Here is a 20,206-nt window from a genome sequence, read left to right on the forward strand (position 1 = left end):
CCTAGAACTCATGTAAAGCAGCCCAGTTCTTTGGCCTCAGAGTTACCAGAGTTGTTGCCACTAGTTGGACATCTTTGGCTCTTGGCATAGTTGTTGAGAGATCTTCCTTTGAACACACCTGTACTTCCCACCTACACTGTTTCTTATAAATGTGGACTCACCTTTACTCTTTCCTTAGACAAGAAATAAGCAGTGGCATGCAGTACGTCTGCTGAATGAGTAGAATTATGGTAGGAGTTGGAGGAATGGTAGTTAGCTTCAATAACTTGTAACCATGACCTCAGAGTTGATTCTGAGCAGTTTAGGAATTCACAGATTCCAAAGCGAGCAAATATTTTGAGACCCAGATAAACCAAAGGCCTGTGGAGAAAAACAAACACAAAGTTTTAGAACAAATTATGTTGAAAGAATATTACATGGCATATTGGTTTGAATCTATACAGCATTTTTAACATGTCAGATTAAGGATTTGTTACAGAATCACCATCCAGACCTGCAGAAATGTTCACGTGCACACTTCCAGAATCATGCCAGCTCCTGACACTCCCAGGAATATTATGAAAAGGCTTTGTGTTGCTGCTGTTCTACATGGAGCAGTATTCTGGGGCTTGGGGAATCTGTGCTGGGTAAATATAGACTGCAGCCAAAATGAGATACAGCAGCAAGAACTAAACTCTGCACCTGAGAGGAGGGAGGAAATCATGCTGCTGCCACAGATTCCCAACCTAGCTGGTTTAGTTAGATTAAGCGTTACCTATACTACAGAACGCTGTAATCACTATTCTTTCTGCACTGCAGATCCGATCCATTTCTTTTACACCCACCATTGCAAGTTTCCATTGCTCATTGGCTTTGCATGCTGTAGAGCATTAGAAATAGAGGTATTCTGGTAAGTGTTTTCAAATGTGGATTCTTACAAGTAGATCTTAAACTCTTATTTTGGCATCTAACTTTGCTGCTTGATTCCAGATGCATCGAGCACTTGGATTTTTAGCTGCACCTGACAGGTGAGGTGATTTTAAATTGCTGAGGGAATTTAGAGTTGGATGTGCATCTTCTGGCAAAAATCCTCAACAATAATGTGTCATACACTAGAACCATAATACACTACAGTTAAATCTCCCTTAATCCACCCCCCAAGGAACGCTGACAAAGGTCTTTCCAGGTTTCTGTGTCAGTGAACTGTAATGAACTAAAGCTCAGATATAATGAATTATCTTGGCTTTACTACCACATGTCTGCTTGGACTAGAAGACAATACTAATATTCATACTTGGAATTCATTAAAGGTCACTTTAATTTTCTTCATAAATGAACTGCCTTCATTTAAACACAGGAGCGAGCAATCCCAACAATAATACATTTAACAAGAGGACAGGCAACAAAATGCCTCCTTTGTCCTTCTGTGGTCTTTCCACATCAGTAAGAACAGAGAAACCTGTCTGCTGATCTCATGCATGTTGGCTGGGATAATAAATTAATTCTTTACTATGAGGGTGGTGAGACCCTGGAATGGGTTTCCCAGAGAAGTTGTGAACACCTCATCCCTGGAAGTGTTTAAGAGCAGGCTGGGTAAAGCTTTGAGCAACTTTGTCTAGCGAGAGGTGTCCCTGCCCATGGCAGCAGGGATTGGAACTAGATGATTTTTAAGGCCCTTTCCAACTCAAGCCATTCTATGATTCTATGAAGTTACTGCAATGTGTCTATTACATTTGTAAATCACACAACCTGACTAGACTTTGGCACTTTTGCTGTTGTTGTTTTTAATTACTGTTATCTATAGCACTTCATTAAAAATAGAGATGTAGCAAAGAAAACAAACCAAACCAACCCAAAACCCTAAAGTAACTGAATACAAATTTCTTTACTTAGAATAAAATAACTTTAAAAAAAAAATAATAAAAACCTGATTTTTTTCCACTTTTTTTTTTTTGGTCTTATTAAACCATGGTCTAAAAAATAAAGTGCATATATATTAACTAAATGCCTGGTCTTTTTCCTAGACATTGTTTCTGCATACCTTTCAAAGCTAATACAGATCTGGGATTTTGACAAAGGTTTAAGGTAGTCAATTCATTGCAGGACCTAGCCTCCAAATCAGTGTCTCATAGAAGCTTTAAGCTACTACAAAGCACGATTCATAAAACTAGACCCAAAGGAGAATTTTAGATAGACATCAGAAAATAAACCAAACAATTTAAACAAAAATATCAACTCACAGTCTTAATGGTAGCATTTGCTACCAATAAAGAGCAGTCTATCAAAACTGCAGATCTCCTTTTGAAAACTGCTGTGATGGAAACTGGTATGCCCAACTATTTACATTTTTATCAGTAAATATTCTTCAGTTAATCTTATACATAAAATGTAACCTGCCAAAAATAAAGACCTTCCCTAATCCCAGAGAAAGGGAATGGGAATCCTGATGAAAAGCTTCATTTGAACTATTTAGGAATAAAAATTACCCAATTACAGGGAGAGAAAACAAAACATGAACTGAACAAAATAAGACCAGCATGTTGACTCTGTGTGTAGTGGGCCATAATTGGAATTTGAATCCCCACAAGACAGCAATTTGATTTGTAGAACAGAAAAAGAAAGCTTTTAAAATTATGTTTTGTTATTACACTATATCAAAGATCTATCATCTTCACTTACATCCACTGGGAAAGCTGCAGGAAATAGTGTATGATGAAACAGAAGATGTTTTATGGGTTCATACACAACTAGACAGTGAGAAAATTTCAAACACTTGACTTTGAAAATACAGGTAATTCCATTTTAAGAGCACAGGTACAGCAATTATATGTCACCCTGTAATCAGCTCTTTAAGACAGTTTTCAGTAACTTTGGTTTATGAGCTCAAGTTTACTGACCTTTTATGGGTGGCAGCCTCAAGTTCAAAGATATCAAAATCCCAGTGTTCTTCATTTTCCATTGCCTGTGTTATCTGTGGGGGTATGTCATTGAGGGATATTGGAGAGATCAAACTGCCAGCGACCTGATGAGTTTCTGTTGAGGGATATAATTGCAGATTACCTATTAACAACCCTGAGACAGACTTTTACTGAATGTACATGGTTTGAATTTCAGCAGTAACACCTGGGCAACTCTCCTTTACAGAAAGTTCAGTAATACTGCAGAACAATGCTTATACACAAAAAGAAACCAAAATCAAACAATGTTTATAAAAAGGAACATTTGATCACATTTCCCCATTTCTTAAACTTCTTAACATGCTTTCATTTCTCAGCACCTGCCAGAGGGACACTTACGTTTTGCTGCCAGTATGTATTCGTTCCCTGATAATCTTCGTAACCCATCCTGTTCAAGGAAAGTGGAGAGTTAAATGCAGAGTACTGCACAAAGGGTTTGCAAGATGACGACACCAAACAGTAGCACAATGACTTTAGAGAAGCCTGGCTGCAGCCTGTCAAGTCATCAAAGCTGCCTCTACCATATTTGTATTTACTGTTAAGATGTTTCTTTTTTACATATAGTTCATAATGGGTGAGAAACTGCAGGGTACAGGGTACCATATGAACTCAGGAAAGTAAACACTCAAATTTCTCGGCTACAGATGGATGTTTAGCACTAGAGCCTCACATCCACCTTTGTTGTCTGGACAACATACACATGGGCTCTGGATGTGTGCCACTGTATACCCACACGCTTCCCATCAACGAGGTGATGGTTCTCCCCCTGTCTCTGACAGATCAGGTCACCAAAGCAGCATAAGAATCTCTGAATTTGTTGCTAGGATTGCAGAGCAACAAATTGCTCCGAGGCTTCCCTTCTGTGAAAGAAGAACATATGCTTGCTTATTCTCCAGCTCCTAGCCCCCCTAGGCTTAATGCTGGCCTGCTGCCTAGATGTGCAAACTCAGATGAAGGATTCAACCAGAATTATATTTCTAACATTTACTTTTCAGCTCATACTTCTAAATGCTATGGCCCAAATCCTGCTGGCTCTTCTGATGTACACAGCTGTTAGTTACTGCACATTAATGTTTTAATTTATTTTTAAAATAACTTATTTCTGAATGGACCAACAATGCTATGCACTCCAAGTATAGCAGAAGTAAACATGGATGCTATATCTGAACATGAAATGTCTCCACTTATTTTTATTTTCACAGTTTAAAGTAAAATAGCCTGGAGCTTTGTAATTTTAAAGGAAAGGGAGTATTAATCCCATAACTACCTCAGTAACTCTTCATAGCACTGCTGTGAAACAAATATTTAGGAAACTAGATGCTGCCTATCATTCAGAATCAAATATTAGGTGTTTGGGGTTTTTTGAGAGTTGAAATAGCAGGTGTAAGTGTTTCTGGCAAATCCATCTTTGAACTCTGAATGCCCTTCCCATCATGAATTCTGCTTGAGACTTCAAATCCAATAACCTGCTGCTTGTTCCCCTACTCAGACATAACCTCTGAACATGAAATGGAATAATAAGATTGTGTTCCCCACAGATCCTTTGCTGGAAAAATATTTCTCCCATATAATTTAAAAACTCATACCATAACATATACTTTCATGCTCTGAAATGGACTTTCTCAGCTTTTCTATTGCTCTGCAATACAGCTTTTGATTTTAGTAAGGATTTTCTCTTTTGCAGTTACCTACACATGTTCTGAGACTGTGGACTGAATACAGTCAGCACACAAATCAGTAATCTCAATAATCCACACAAAGGAGGAAACAGTTGAGTTTATGCACTGTGTGTATTCAGCAGAAGAGATTCACCTTAAGACTCTGATGATTATGTGTATCAATATTCTTCCTATATTTTTATAATTAGGGTAACAATACAGTTTGTCTATTGAATTAGTAAATTCAACTCTATATGAACTATTCAGCTCTTCTGCTGGAATTCTTGAAGTCTCTCAGGTGTTTCCCCCCATTAGATATTTGCTGTGATATTTTAAAAGACAAAAATACACGTAAACTGATTTAAGATTCTGGTGGATACTGCAAAATCATCTTGACAGTTACAGCATGAAATGGTAGGTTGTAGACAGGTGGGGGCTGGTCTCTTCTCCCAGGCAACCAGCACCAGAACAAGAGGACACAGTCTCAAGCTATGCCAGGGGAGGTTTAGGCTGGATGTTAGGAAGAAATTCTTCATAGAGAGAGTGGTTGCCCATTGGAATGAGCTGCCCAGGGAGGTGGTGGAGTCATCATCATTGGAGGTGTTTAGGAGGAGACTGGACGGGGTGCTTGGTGCCATGGTTTAGTTGATTAGATGGGGTTGGATGTGATGATCTTGAAGGTCTCTTCCAACTTGGTCTATTCTATTCTATTCTATGCTATGCTATGCAAATACTCTGTGCCGCCTTCAGTCTTTTTCTTGCCGTATTTATTTAAATTATGATTGTCTTTTAATATGTGAACTTTCATGTTTCTAGCTCAAAGCACTCCAATCATTTTATGAGTCTCTACAGGTACAAATATTATCCAAAAAGGACCCAAAACCCCCCATATTTTGCCTTTTTTTAAAACCCCCATTCCTCCCCAAGCCTGCCATTTCAATCCTAGCTATCTTTCATTCTTTGTCTCCCATCTATACCTTTCTAAAATGCATCACATGGAAAAAAGATTGGTTTTCTTTGTCATTTCTAATAAAAATAATGCTTCTAAAGGATGGATCAATTTCTTCTCAATTTTCAGAGCTATGTTATTAAGGTAGGAGGGGGGAAGAATCCTCAAAAGGAAGCGTGCAGTTTTTCCTGAAAATTTGCCATTGTAGAGGCAAAGCACATGCCAGATGGGAAAATCAGGCAGTGGAACATTAATCAACACCTATGTACTTACTGTCATTAACCCTCCAACGAGGTCACTTGTATGTGGATCCTCATCTTTTGTCCCCAGTTGTGGAGAGTACAGTTCAGTGGTTCTTAAAATCTCCAAAACCCGGTCTAAAGCTTCTGCAACTGGCATGGGACTGCTTTCTTGTGCAGCATTGATGATGTTTATTACCTAGTTTAGCATTAGACATGTATTGAATTTAGAAATTGTTTAAGAAAGAACAGTGACACTTATCAAATACTATGGAAAACTCACAGCAAATAAACGAGACCTACAACTTTAATCCACATGTAGGGGAATCAAAATTAAAGGGATGCTAATAAAACACTGATGTTTGCTACTGCCTCTGGGAACAAGATCATGGCCCTAAGGGCAGCAGCCTTATTAATGACTCTCCCATTCAAGGCACAGCCTCAAAATGTCTTTGAATGGATTTAATAAAACCTGCTCCCATTTGTGTCTCTCAATTCATTAAAGAGCTGATTTTCGCCAAATCCTTGAATGGTTTAAGAATGCAATTTACAGTGCCTAAGTAAGAAGGAAAGAGGAATTCTAGTCTCTGCTTTACATAGGCAAAAGCCATCAAAAAGGGCCATGCAATGGCTGACCACCTGGAGGACACACCACTCAGCAGGCCTGGGAGGTTTTTCAGAACATCTGGCTTTTTGCAGTGCCACCAGTGGGGAGATGGAAGGGGGCAAGAAATTGCACCAGAGGCCAGTGCTGCATTGCTCCTCAGTCTGAATGTTGTATTGGAACTTTGTGTCCCAGTACTCCAGTACAGCACAACTGACAACAGCTAGTGACAGTCCACATTACCTTGGTGATGGGTGCTTCAATCGTCATGGAATGTATCCTGGCCATAGAAGAGTGTCGCCGTTGTGAGCTGCCTGCATGGGAAACAAAGCACAATTATGTACCCTGATTTCACTGACAAGGCACCACAGGAGAATTCAACCAAGAAATCCTGATTCATGTTCTGAACTGCTTACCCTGCTGTGCCCTTCAGAGGCAATTTACTGCAGAATGCATACACATGCTCATTATGCTGGGGGACACACAAGTGCAAAAAGATGCTTGTTGAACCACTGATTTCCCTGATCAGAGACAAATAGCTGTAACAGCCTGGCTAAGTTATGGCTTTTGATTTTTAACTAATTTTCACTGAAAAACCTCAGTCAAAAGACTATACAGATGTGTGTGTATAAACTGGCAGGCACAGGTAGGTAACTATTGTACTTAGGTTAATATAGGATATATCTACTTCTGCTGCCTGATGCAACACGACAAGTCATGAGTCAGCTTCCAAGCTGAGGTAAATCAGTGAAGCTCCTCTGAAGTGAAGATAGCTATGCCAAATTAAAACAGCAGAGTTTCTGGCCTATTACTTGTTGGAAATTGAAAATTGTTTTCTATCAGCTAGCAATTTTGATTCTGTAGAGAAAAAGCCAAGATGGGACTTTTCTGGATAATAATGTTGTGCTACCTATAAATGCAGACACATCTCTGTTCCTTTTTGTGCTGAGCAGCTCTTAAGAAGCTATTTTTGTGATGCTGGAGCACGATATTATTCTCATTGCCACAGACCTACTTCCATATTTCACTACTGTGTGCTACCAAGACTGCAATGATGTATGCTTTAACAAAATTCTCTAACAGTTTTGAATAGGTGACATATCTATCAAGTTTTGGGTGATCTAATGAAGCAAAATACAACACAGTGGAAAGAAAACAAAATCTGTTTTCTTCATAATTTCTTAGGTTTAGAGTTTGTTATTTGTATGTGAAAGTATCTGTGTTGAATCTCATGAGGTCTCCCATGCAGGATAGTAGTCAATAGCCTTCCATTCTCCACTGGTTTGAAAACAGACTTAAAGTAGTTCCAGAGAAGAAAACAGAGCTATTTCACCAATGCAACCCTGTTTGTGAATTGATGACTTGCTGTTTTGTTCCTGTGTACATTTACACACACACACACACACACATACTTAGCTGTATTTGTACGTGTGTGTGTATTTATGCACATAAAAATCTGAATAGATACAGGAATTTTTTAAATCTACTTGTTTAACATACCATCACTCCCTCGGGAGGTTGTGGATCTGACATCTAGTGATCCTTTCCTCCTGTCTTTGTGTCTGCAAGTCTGAATATCTGTGGAGAAAATTATATTGTACAATGACATCGAGCTGTGCCTAAGTTACATGTTAGAGGAACTGAACCTCAGAGAAAGGCTGATAGCAGATGAGAGTCGAGGAAAGCTAGTTTTTAAACTTGCCAAATTACACTGGCATGAACCCAGTAGTACTCCCTGGCAGAACACACTGAAGTATTTTTGCAGAACCAACCTAACAGCCTGAAGGGGAAGTTACTCTTATGACACAGTGACACAATTGTAGTTGCCTGCCGCAAAGTAGTCTGCTTTGGTACACTTGGGTGACTACGCTAGCAAACTAGGCAACATATCCTAGGCCCCTTGTGGACTCCCACAGATACAGCTACCAGGGCTACAATTAAAAAGGACCTGCAGCATGGACGCCATGGATGTCTTAATTGAAGTGTTGATATGTGGGATGAGAGTAAATGGCAGTGTTGGTCATCCTCATTTCTACCCACATGTCAATATTCCACTAGCTACAGAACAGCCACAGCAACATGACAGATAGGCAGCATCCATCTTATTTCTGTCACATGGATCCACTACCTACAAATGAAATGTGAAACTGAATCCTGCAATAACACAATACCTACTTGGGCTCCTATTACTGCACTTTAAAGGGTGGATTGCTTTATATTACTTCTACAACAATAAGGCAGGCAGCAAAAGAAGGCTTTTACTTGTTTTACTGCCTTCTGAGCTGGATTCCTGGCTTATCACTAACCAAATAGCAGTGTTCAGACTGTCCTGTGCAACTGGATCATAACAATGGGCTTATTCTTTCTTCAAGTAAGTTCTCTGCTTATTAGGACAAAAGAGGTGTCTCATACCTGTCTGAGATTCAGCCTGAACACGTTCACATGTCTTCTCCACCTACAATTTAGGATGAGAAATCCAGTTAGTCGGAACCTTCCCATTATATTGAGGGCTCAAACTAAAGCAAGCATAGCAGTATATTCACTTACCCTATTGTTGTCATTGCACAGTCTACTAATTGACACATAGTGTCTAATCTTTCTGTAGGTAAAAAAACAGTGTGTTAATTGCCATGCAAACCTCAGCTCTAATTCAGTGCTGATGCACAAAATGGGTAAGAGCAACAAATTAATATAGAACAAATCCTGTTCTGACAGGAAGGCTCAACTGAGAATGGAAAAAAGAAACACCTACAGTTCTGCACATGAGAGGGAATACAGAACAGAAATATCCCTTGCAAAGATTGTCTCCTCCTGTTTATCTCTGCCTCAGCTTCTTCGGGGCTACTGTAGGATATTTAAGGTATGTGAAACACATAACAATGCAGTCCAACAATCAAAACCTTCTACAGGATTTAGGCATATAGCAATCAAACTTAATGCAGAATTCTTGATTATCAGGAAACTTCCTAAGCCAGCTACAAACACAAACAGGCTTAGGCTTAGATTGTTCCATAGGCAGCAATGTATGCAATATGTATTGGTCTTACAAGTTTGGCATCTTAGGCTGAAAATATGTTTTTATTCTGTTGATGGAGAGTAGAGAATGTTAATTACTTCCAGGAATGAACTCTACACAACCCACTTTTTTTTTTTTTTTCCCCCCTTCATTTTTTTTTATTCCCCCAGGAAGTAACTGCATGAAGAAGCTGCATTTGGCCTTTCCTTCATGAAGACACAGCTTTCTATCCAATTGTCTCAGCCAAGTCTGGAAGATAACGTGCCACGCTTCTAATGAATGTTTGTGTTACCTTAGAAGGCTTAGAAACTACGACTGCATGCAATCTGATCCACTTTCTTTCCCAATATCATATGGAACAAGCCATTATAAAGGCAGGAACAACTAACATCTATCCATGTGCTCCAAAAGCTCTATTTGAGGACCAAGTGGAGTTGCCCAAAAATTAAGACATGTTTGAATTTTAAGCAGGATCAAAGCACACAGTGACCTCATCACATAAAGATTCTTGGCAACAGCCATGAGTAGATGAGCCCATGTGAGCACATCTGCAACTTTGGCTCCTTTTTTGAGGAGAATTAGGAGAATTTCACTTCCTCTGCACAAGTTAGTTTTGCCCCAAGGAGTTAAATACAGAGATCGAAGGCTCTGTTCCTTGCTTAAGTTTGCTTTATATAGTCAACAGCATATACAAAGTGTGTATGTGTGTATATATATGTATATAAATGGTACATAAAGAGAGTAACAGGATAATCCAACATCTGCTGAAAACAGCTGAACTCTGAATTAAACCTTGATTCAGCCCTAAATCATGGCTCTGACCCATACTTACCCTCCCTGTCCAACAACAGGTAGTATCTTCACATTTTGTTGTACGCTATCTCCATTTTTCTTTTTCGCATAGTACATTCCTTGCCATTCCTAAAGAAACAAGGAATTCAAGTGTGAGGAAGTTCAGATAAAACAGGAAAAGAAGCTGTAGCTTCATACCTTTTTTTCATTAAAAGCTGTCTTACAATACAAAGCCAGTCAGGACTGGTTCAGCTGTGCTCACCCTTGAATTTCTCCCCTCTACCTAACCTGTAGGTCACTGTGTTGCTGCCAATGCACTGAAAACTTCCAGAGGGGCAGCCTGTGAGTGCCCTGATAGCAGCAGCCAAACCTGAAGTCCTCTAGGAGTTGGCACCATGTATTCTTTTCCCAATCCTACCTCAATGGTGTTTGGGGTCACTGGGGGGAGACCTGGCAAAGACCTCTCTTTGTCATTTCTGGCAGCAGCACAGAGGCTAGCAACCATTCAACAGAGCCAGTCTTTTGTAACCTGATAGCTGACAAGATTTACAGTCTTGGCAACAGTTCCATCCCTTGAATAGTTGCTGTTGATCTTTTTTAACAGATGCATATTTTGAGCAGGGCATCTAAGCGAATACCAAGTGATTAATAAATAATTGATGCCATATTGCATCTTCACTTAATACAAACTACTCATGCCAATTGCTGTCTTTCTGTTGAGTTCAGCAGACTGTAGATCAGGTCTTACAAACATGTCTGAAAATACCCTCATGAAGTACTTATGTTAGATGTTATGTTGATGGAGCCAGCAAATAAAGACTCCAGAGAGCTGCGTGGTGACAGGCAGGGCAGGGGAAAAAAAAAATCAAAGGCTTTTTCAAGGATTTGTTGAAGAAAAGAATTGTGCATGACAAATTGAGCAGTGAGCATAGTATCTTGTGAGCTGCATGGTGAATACAAATGAAGATAAAGCAAACATCACAAAATTCAACGCTCTCATAATTAAAAGTATGCATATCAATAGTTTCCTGACACCCGGGATGAGGCAGAGATGAGGAACTGATCTCTAACCCAGCTGTTAAACCAGAATATGCACACAGGGGTGAAGTCATATGGTATAGATTAGATAATTCCCTCACTGAAAGTGCATCCTTCTCGAGACAGGCTATTCACTAATGTGGTCTTCTTAGTCAACAGATCATTTTTTCAACTTGGGAATTTCTAAAACCTGTGAAACTGTGGTAGGAAATGTGTGAGGGAAAAGGTCAGCAGAATTTTGAGAAATAGAAGGTCCAGGCCAAACTCCTGCTGGTAGGTACATTTCTCCCAGGGACATTACTTAAACATAGTTTAATAACACCATATGCTCTCTCACAGAGCCTCTGTCAGCAATCCAACAGAAAAGAACTACTTCTCAAGATGTGCTGTCAGTCAAGCTCATCATTACGTCTACATTACAGACGCACAAGTACGGTGATCAGACATGTCTGCATCCCTTGGTGTTCTGGAATCAAATGCAGGATAAACCCCCCCACACATGAAAAAATTAATAAAATCAATGCTGAAGTTTCGAACTTCATTAAGCAGGCTACAGTGTGCATCCATCCACTGAGCACCACACATTTGTACTAAGTAATTCCCCCAATCCAGCCTTCCTTTAAAACTGGGACTTCTTGAGCTAGGCAGCAAAGTTCAGTGAGCTACTTGTAGACAAAGCAAACCACAATAAACACAAAATGTCATGAAAAAAAATCTCCCCCAAAGTAAGGCTGAGATGGGAAGCAATTGCCATCACCCTCTGTCATAGTGTATGCCTGCTCTCCTGTAAAGACAGCTATCTTGGAAAGAATTCCCCAGAAGCAAGAGGAATTGTGTATTTTGTCTGATTTATTGATAGCTGCTCATCTCACTTCAGAAAAAGCAGAACTAAGATAAAGAGCTTTGTGTCAAGCTGCAGAGATCAGAGGCAGCAAGAATTCTAGGCAGAACCACACATTTCATCTTAATGGATGTAATTTAAATCATGAAACAGAAGGCTGAAGAAAGTACAACTCCTTTTTTAACTCCTCAAGTATGGAGGGGTGAGAATGCCTTTCAATAACATTGCCTTCTTACAAATTGCAGCCAGCTGTAGTAACAAAAAAAATCAACATGCAGATGTATTTTTTTTTGGTAAGAGAAACAACATCCTGACCCAAGAAACTCCATGTACCATGCAAACCCAAGAAACTCCATGTACCATGCAATTAGGAGTTTCTGTGTATAATGCCTATGAACTTTTGCTTGAATGTATTGAACTGGATCACACTGCTGTCATTATCAGCACAAGAGGAGAAATGCTGCAAGAGTTGATCTTCCTAAACTGCATTTAAAGGCAAGAGGTAAATTTTACACAGCTTGCATTTTTCTGAAGATCAGAAAATTTGCTTTCTATTGTTTTTTGTTATAGTACATGTTTGTTCCACTAGGAAAGTCCAGCCTGTTGATGGAGAATATCACAGCAGTGCATAGTTGGCTTTTGGGGTATGCTACAACCCGCAGTAGCCAATATATAGCCTACTATAAAGGGAAACAGTCTTTTAAATTTAGGATATAAGGAAATCACAAGCCTGGAAAAAACAGACCACCTCAGAATGATCCAGACACAAGTTAGGCACCTCTGAAAATGCTGTAACATCTTGACACAAATGTTTTCAAACTAAAGCACCTTCAGAAGGCTGCAGTATTTCAAAGGCTGCTCTGCGCAGTTAACCTCTACTCAGAAATACTTCCTGTAAGAATTTAATTTGCAATTAACTCAATTAATACGTAGCTGTAAGGCTACATAGATTGCATACTATAAAATGTTCCAAAGGGAATACAAAACCCATGTCAACAGAGTGTATTCACCTAAACCAGATAAAGCTGTTCCAGACAGGTTGAAATAAGTAGTATTTCTTTAGCCCTCACAGATGGAAATTCTAGAGTCAGAAGTAAAAGAAATGCGAGAAAAGAGATGGATTAGGGTAAGATTTCTACCATTCAGAGTAAAATACACTTCTGTTATTAAAGACCTTTTTTATCAGCACACTAAAACATTAAAAATTTGATCACTTCGTATCTTGAGAATTGATGTTGTGGCTTTAAAGCCTGACACATCTAATGTATTTGAATTTTAACTCCATCCTAACATCACTTTTGCATTACATACACTTACTGAAATATTTTCAGTCAGGCAACAGAGGTGTGAAGCACCATAATCACAGATATTATTGCTGGAATCTCTTCCAAAGACCAATATGTGTAGAAATGACTGACATATTCTTGCTGAAATGCACATGCAATCTTCACCCAGCCAGAGTGCAGCTTTTGTCGATGAATGCTTGCATTAGTACCCTGATTAACAGAGTATGACTCATCAGAGCTTTTACATCACTGCCTAGATACACAGAGTGCCAGGATTCATTTTAGTATCTCCCAGGTCTGTGTCAATAATATGCTGCTTCCCCACAGTCAGTACGATCCAACTCTCTATCCTGACTCAGGTCTGAGCATGTGCCATGAGGTGCCTACAAACACGCCAATCCCCAAATCTCCTTGCATAACCTCCATGATCTTCTTGCTATAAGGTACTTTGACATTTTCAATAACATCAGAAGCTGTAAGATTTACATCAGAAGATGTAAATACATCTTTTTGTCAAAATGCAAATGAAAGTTCCTAGATGGATCCTCACACTACAGCCACAACAATCCCAAAGGAACATCATGGAGCTACCAGGCAAACAGTAATGTCTCTCTGTAATGGCTTCCCTTGAAGCCAGATGCAATGCCTCATGCACTTCCTTGATGCAACAAAGATTTCTAATGGAAATCCATTAGGCATCTCCCATGTCACTGGAGAATAAAAGACTTGGGCAGCTGACACTGCCTACTGCTCTCAAGTCATGTTGTAAATGTCTCTTCTGCTATTTTTACGTTCTGAACTTGCAAATCAGTTTCCACATTTCATGCTGAAATGGTTCAACACAGACCTTTTCTCGTTTACATCACACTGGATAACACGTGAATCCACCCCATTTCTCTTTGGTACTCCCATGTTTTTTGCTACCTACCGCATATATTGTAAAGAAACACAACACGTCACTTATGTTTGTAAAACATCTTCCTCTTCCAAGCAAGAAAAGAGAAAGAACCCCTTAAAAATGAGCTTTTTTTAACTTCCTCTTCTTGTTTGAGTAACTTGGGTTGAGCTGCAAATCCTACACATCTGTGAAGCTGCAAGGTACATCACGTCCCCCCTGCACAACAGTAACTTTTACAGGCAGCAAATGGTAAATGATACTCACCTTTCCCAGCTTTATGCAGGAATTGATAGTATCAAGGAAATCAGCTTTTTTTTCATTTATAGGCACTTCTGTTAATTCCTTTCCTATTAGTTCACTTATTTGATAGCCCATCATTGTTTCAAAAGCAGGATTGACATACTGTGAAATAAAAACAAACAAAACCCCACTCAATGGTATGCTTAAAACACTACAGAATCCCCTTTTTCCCTGTTTGCTAAACAGGGGATTTCTTTCCCAGCCTGAAATAAATCTCTGTATGGACTGCTTCTGAGAGAGATACATACATTATTTTTCTTTATGGAGCAAAAAGAGGAATGCCCATGCTAGAGGAGTTGTGCAGAGGGTGTGCATGTGAGCAGAAAGAGGGAAATTATGGAAACTGCCAAATATTGCATATCCACAGAGTTTAGACAGACAACATGAGCTCCTGAAAAATGAGCTGTCAGTTCTCAAACCTATAAACCTCAAATTTACCTCAGTGTTCCTAAAACTCTCAAATTAGATGGTGGGTTACTACAGGAATATTAACCTTATTTATTGACAAATTCAGCATCTTATTGTGTGTAAGGACAAACCATTGCTATTTCCCTGTCCAGGCAAAGCCCAGCAAGCAGACTGCAAGAAGTGTGATCTCATAAAGTAACTTTCCCTCTGATCTAAATGCTGCACTTTGCTGCAATTCTGTGGCCCTTGCCCAACAAAACTGAAGACTGGTACCCATAGCCCACATCTTCACAGCACTCTAACTAGCTGAGTTACAACACAGGCCCTGTCATAACAGCCTCTGAACGCTTCACGACGTACAGTGTTTCAATATGAGAGAAATTTAAAGGGTGTCACTGGATGCCTTCTGCTCCTAAAAGTTCCCCCCTAGAGGCTCCTTTCAAAAGGAATTTTGGGGAAGCCCTGCCTGCCAGAGCTCTGGGGCTCTTGCACATTGGTTCTCTTGTATTATGGGGCTGTCAGCAGAAGGACGAAATCTGGGCTGAATGAATGTGTTCAAAACTACTTCAGGATGTGTTCTGTTATTTTTGTAAAAGGGATGAAAGAAGGCACATCCTTCAATGAAACTGCTGTTGTCAAGATTTGGGTCAAGAGGGTACAATTTATACGGATGCTCTAATTCCCAGAAGCTTAGACTGAAGCTCTTTACTGATAATAAAATCACTCCTCACAGCCTTCACGGCTAGGGATGGGACTAACTCCTCTATAAAGATGATGTTTTTCAAGACTGCAAACCTAAGCACAATTTCTTTTCCCCTTTTAAAAGAAATTCTAAAGAGAAGATTACACTGAGAAACAGTTGGCCCAAGAATTCCAGTCCATCAAATAGTATTAGATTCAAGAGAAAAAGTGCACTATCTTTATGTAAATAGAACATCAATCAAATTTGCTTTTCAAGAGCATCAAATTGACACACAATTTTTTATTCTTTTGTGAAAGAATGCATGCATGCCAGTGGCTGCACTAATTCATGATCTAAAAGAAACATTAAATAAAGAGAGAGAGAAAAAAAAATATTCCTGCTCTCTAGCTAAACCCACTCCAATCTTTTTAGGACCATTAAGTTAGGTTAGACTCTTATACTGAAAGAATGAGTAAATGTGATCATGGATGAAATAAGATACAAAAATAACTGGAACAAACCTGTATTACATGGTCTTCACTTGTGATCTCAATGGCTTCTTGGCTTTTCTCTAATGCTGTAAATAATGAATTACATGCTCTGGAGGGGAAAAAAAAAGGTATTTTATTAAATTTAACCCACAAAATTCTTATTCTACATGAAAATAAGATATTGCAACTACATACTGGATAAACTTTTATGATTAATATATTTTCTTCAATTAACTGACATTCAATAATTAATTGCAATACATTAACATAAATACATTTTTTTAAGGATGTGGCTGAACTGGCAATTTTTGGGGATTATGCTTTTGGTTAAATTACCTTAGTTTAAACTGTGCCTGCACCTCTCCAAATTCCAGCTGAATCAACTCATTGTAACAGGCCATTATATTAGAATTTTCTACATATCTCTGCAAATAAAAGATTGAAAATATTTCATTAATGCACATTTACCATGCTCAAGGGTATGAAGCTTTGATAAAAGCCAGAAAATGAGTATATATGCCAAAAATGAACATGTTGTAACACAAGCAACATGAGAAGTTTATGTTTTGGGACTAGTACAGTTCTTCAGGTTACTGCATTTTGAAAAGGTGGCAGATACTCTGTGATTGTCAGCATGATCAACATATAAAATTATCTATTTTTAATGAAGTTGTACAATTCCAGAGAGAGAAAAAAATTATGTTGTGTATCGAGTCATCAAAATTTGAGATTTATATTGAGTTTCCAATTGCTAATACCCCAAACTGTATACACAGAAGCAAGCAAAACTTCCTGACAATATACCTGCAATTGTATATAATTATTCATTTTGGAGCTTGTATAGTAATGACCTAAGTATCTTGGATTTTTTTAAAACATCTCATATATACCATATATGTGTGGCTAAAGTGCCACATGCATTGATAGTTTGGGAGCAAGGATTGACTATAAATGGTAAGCCACCATCAAGGCTGCTAAAGAAAATTTTCTACACTTTGGCATTAGTCCCATCCTCAAGGCTCTGATCTGTAAGTAATTCTGAACATGTGTCAGATTACTGATGTGCCCACTGGAATGACTCTGTACATGTAAGTACAGATATTGTCAGGCTAGCATTTTGAGCATTTCCTATGTTAGGATCTTACTACAAATAAGTGCAAAGGTGATGGAATAGCAAAAAATCTGGTGAGCATGCAGTCAAATACTCTGAATCACATTGTGCATTATGCCTGGTTTTGTTCCATTGTCAGATTAATGCAGTGAGGAATCCACTTTGGTGACACTAATAAGCACCTTCCCTGCTTAATTGGAATAGTTGCCAAGGATTCAGTGTTGCCAGATTCAATGTGAAACTTTTCAGGTGCCACCACTTCATGGTGTTTGAAGCCCGTTTGCAGATGTGAACTGGCATTTGACAGAAAAGATTTTTTACAGCACATTCTGCAGCTCATTGCCAGCTGCTCTCTGGCTCTGCTATAGTCACTTCAAGTCAAGTTTGTCAGTGTTAACCTTTCAAGCAAAGCATCATATACTTGCTCTGAAATAAACTGTTAAAATAGAAAAGTCTCAGCACCACTTCTTATTCTATTCCTGAGAATGTCTACCTACTTAATCTGCATTATTCTACTTCTACTGGTGTATGGTAGTTCAGAAATGGTATATATAATATATATATATATATATATATATATATATGTAAGAACAAGCAACATGAATAAGATTTACAGGCTGGATTACTGACACAAATAGTCACTCACACCAAAGATTCTGGATAGTTTCCTGCATGATGATTTTGAAATGTGGAGTGTAAAACACACATACCCTTGTGAAGCCAGCAGAGATGAGGGGCAATATTGATGACTCTTCACGATCAGCATGCCTTTTAGAGAAGGAAATTCAGAGATTATTTCTAGAATCAGCTGAGACCAAATTTCACAAGTCACTGACATGCCTGTACCTCAGATGTCACACTAAAGGCTAATATGGCTAGATCCTTATAGGATCGGGAATCAAACCTTTTCTGTGATTTTTATAAGCTTTCATCTTTGGCACAGATAAACCAAAGAGTTATTTTCCTATTAGCATGTAATAAGCTGCTTGCATCACAACACACTAATACTTCAAGAAAACAAATGAATTAGTTGGATTGTTGGACTAGTCCTTCTATGTTCACTACTGGATTTTTTGTTGCATATGCTGCCCCTAGTCAAAGCTGTGCTTGAAAGTCTACATGGCCAAAGTTTTATGAAATTGCTTGTTACCTGAGTGTACCAAATTTTAGGTGGGCAGCTCAAAATGCCGGAACGAAGATGGAATTTTTAGTGTTGCCTACTCAGTGCCATCTGTCATTTGAGGGTAACATACTCCTAAAAGCTGAATAATTTTTTTCAAAAATGACTATACAAACTATGAAAAAGACACTCCAGCACATGTGAATGGATGGCTGGAGTCTGGAAGGTAGGCCATTACGTTAAGTTTCTGTAAATGACCTGATGGAAGTTGGTCAAATATTGCAGGTGGCACAATAGCTTTTATTTCTGTGTGCAATTTTGCGTCCCATGGCTTGTTTCTTATGAATGATGAGAAAGGTGCCTACTAAAGTACACAGTTTGCCAAGGGTTAAGCAGAGAGAGAAGGGCAGCCGTCAGAAAAATCTTGCTATTCCTCATGCCAGCTATCCCATAATGCTGCCTCCCTGGAGAACGCAGGAAAAGGACAGGAGTTCTGCAGGAGGCAAAAAACCCCCAACAAAACCCAAACAACAAACTGAACTGCAGGTAAATGAAGGAGAAGACTCTCCACATGCTATTGATTAAATGTCAGGCTCTTTCACAAATACGCTTCTTGCAGCAAGAAAGGAAACGTGTGAAAGTTCTCTGCAAAATCCTAAATGGCGACTCAAGAATGCTTGTGTTAACACACGGAAACCTGACATGGTCAGCTCAGTCTCTCTGGGAAGCAAACTGTGAACACATAACTTCTGAAGATTCCAACAGCCATAGAATCATAGAGTAGTTTGCTTTGGAAGGGACCTCCAAAGGTTATCTAGTCCAATCCCCCTGCAGTGAGCTGGGACATTCTCCTTTAGAACAGGGTTGCCCACAGCCCTGTCTAGCCTGACCTTGAATATGTCCAGGAATGGGGCCTCAAATACCTTCCTGGTCAACTTGTTCCAGTGTTCCACTACCCTCATGGTAAAAAACTTGTTCATAACATCCAACCTAAATCTACTGCCATTTAAAACCATTGCCCCTCGTCCTATCTCTACAGGCCATTGTAAACAGTCCCTTTCCTGAGGGGAGGTTGTGGCCAGGTGGGGGCTGGTCTCTTCTCCCAGGCAACCAGCACCAGAACAAGAGGACACAGTCTCAAGCTGTGCCAGGTGATCTTAAGGCTGGATGTTAGGAAAAAGTTCTTCATAGAAAGAGTGATTGGCCATTGGAATGGGCTGCCCAGGGAGGTGGTGGAGTCACCATCACTGGAGATGTTTAGGAAGAGACTGGATGGGGTGCTTGGTGCCATGGTTTAGTTAATTAGATAGTGTTGGATGATAGGTTGGACTTGATAATCTCAAAGGTCTCTTCCAACCTGGTTAATTCTATTCTGTTCTATTCTTGTAGGTTGCCTGCAGGTCCTGGATTAGCCATAAGTACTAGATACATCTGAAAAGTTTGAAAATCTAAGCTTCTGAGATATTGTCACCACAGGGGACTATTATCATGTTCTAACCCACAATGTGAATGTTTGGGAGGGGAAAAAGAGTTACAGGGAAAAGCTCCTTTTGAACAATTTCGTAATGGCGGTCAGCAAGCCCAGATTCCAAGATCCCCTCACTTTTGAAAGGAACTGCTGACCTACAGAACCTTAGATCTCTCTCTCTGATGTACGTGAAGAAGCTCCTGAGTTCCCCCTCTTTTCTATTAGTTCAATGAGAGAAATTCTGACAATTACCATAAGTCAGAAGACTTCCTCGCATAAAGACATTAAAGATTATATTCACAATGGAATCCACTGGAAATTTTAATTAGGGTTTTTTGTTCCCTGGAGAGGGTAGTGGAAAACAGGATT

The 20,206-nt window shown here is 39.2% G+C and overlaps 1 protein-coding gene across 5 annotated transcripts in view; it reads right to left on the bottom strand.

Moving 5' to 3' along the window:
- The window catches only part of PDE8A (phosphodiesterase 8A), a 153,264-nt gene that overhangs the window by 11,480 nt on the left and 121,578 nt on the right, over positions 1–20,206 (bottom strand). For all 5 annotated transcript variants that reach the window (XM_009897276.2, XM_054169197.1, XM_054169196.1 and 2 more), the window contains 13 exons: positions 17,960–18,017; positions 16,475–16,563; positions 16,169–16,247; positions 14,522–14,659; positions 10,235–10,323; positions 8,934–8,985; positions 8,799–8,841; positions 7,887–7,964; positions 6,630–6,700; positions 5,817–5,981; positions 3,276–3,324; positions 2,877–3,012; positions 162–360 (listed from right to left, as the gene is read on the bottom strand). In XM_009897276.2, coding sequence (XP_009895578.1) covers positions 162–360; positions 2,877–3,012; positions 3,276–3,324; positions 5,817–5,981; positions 6,630–6,700; positions 7,887–7,964; positions 8,799–8,841; positions 8,934–8,985; positions 10,235–10,323; positions 14,522–14,659; positions 16,169–16,247; positions 16,475–16,563; positions 17,960–18,017 — 1,246 coding nt within the window. The remainder of the gene's footprint in view (positions 1–161; positions 361–2,876; positions 3,013–3,275; positions 3,325–5,816; positions 5,982–6,629; positions 6,701–7,886; positions 7,965–8,798; positions 8,842–8,933; positions 8,986–10,234; positions 10,324–14,521; positions 14,660–16,168; positions 16,248–16,474; positions 16,564–17,959; positions 18,018–20,206) is intronic.

The sequence above is a fragment of the Dryobates pubescens genome, chromosome 17 (genome assembly GCF_014839835.1).
Source record: "Dryobates pubescens isolate bDryPub1 chromosome 17, bDryPub1.pri, whole genome shotgun sequence".
In the NCBI taxonomy this organism is placed as follows: Eukaryota; Metazoa; Chordata; class Aves; order Piciformes; family Picidae; genus Dryobates; species Dryobates pubescens.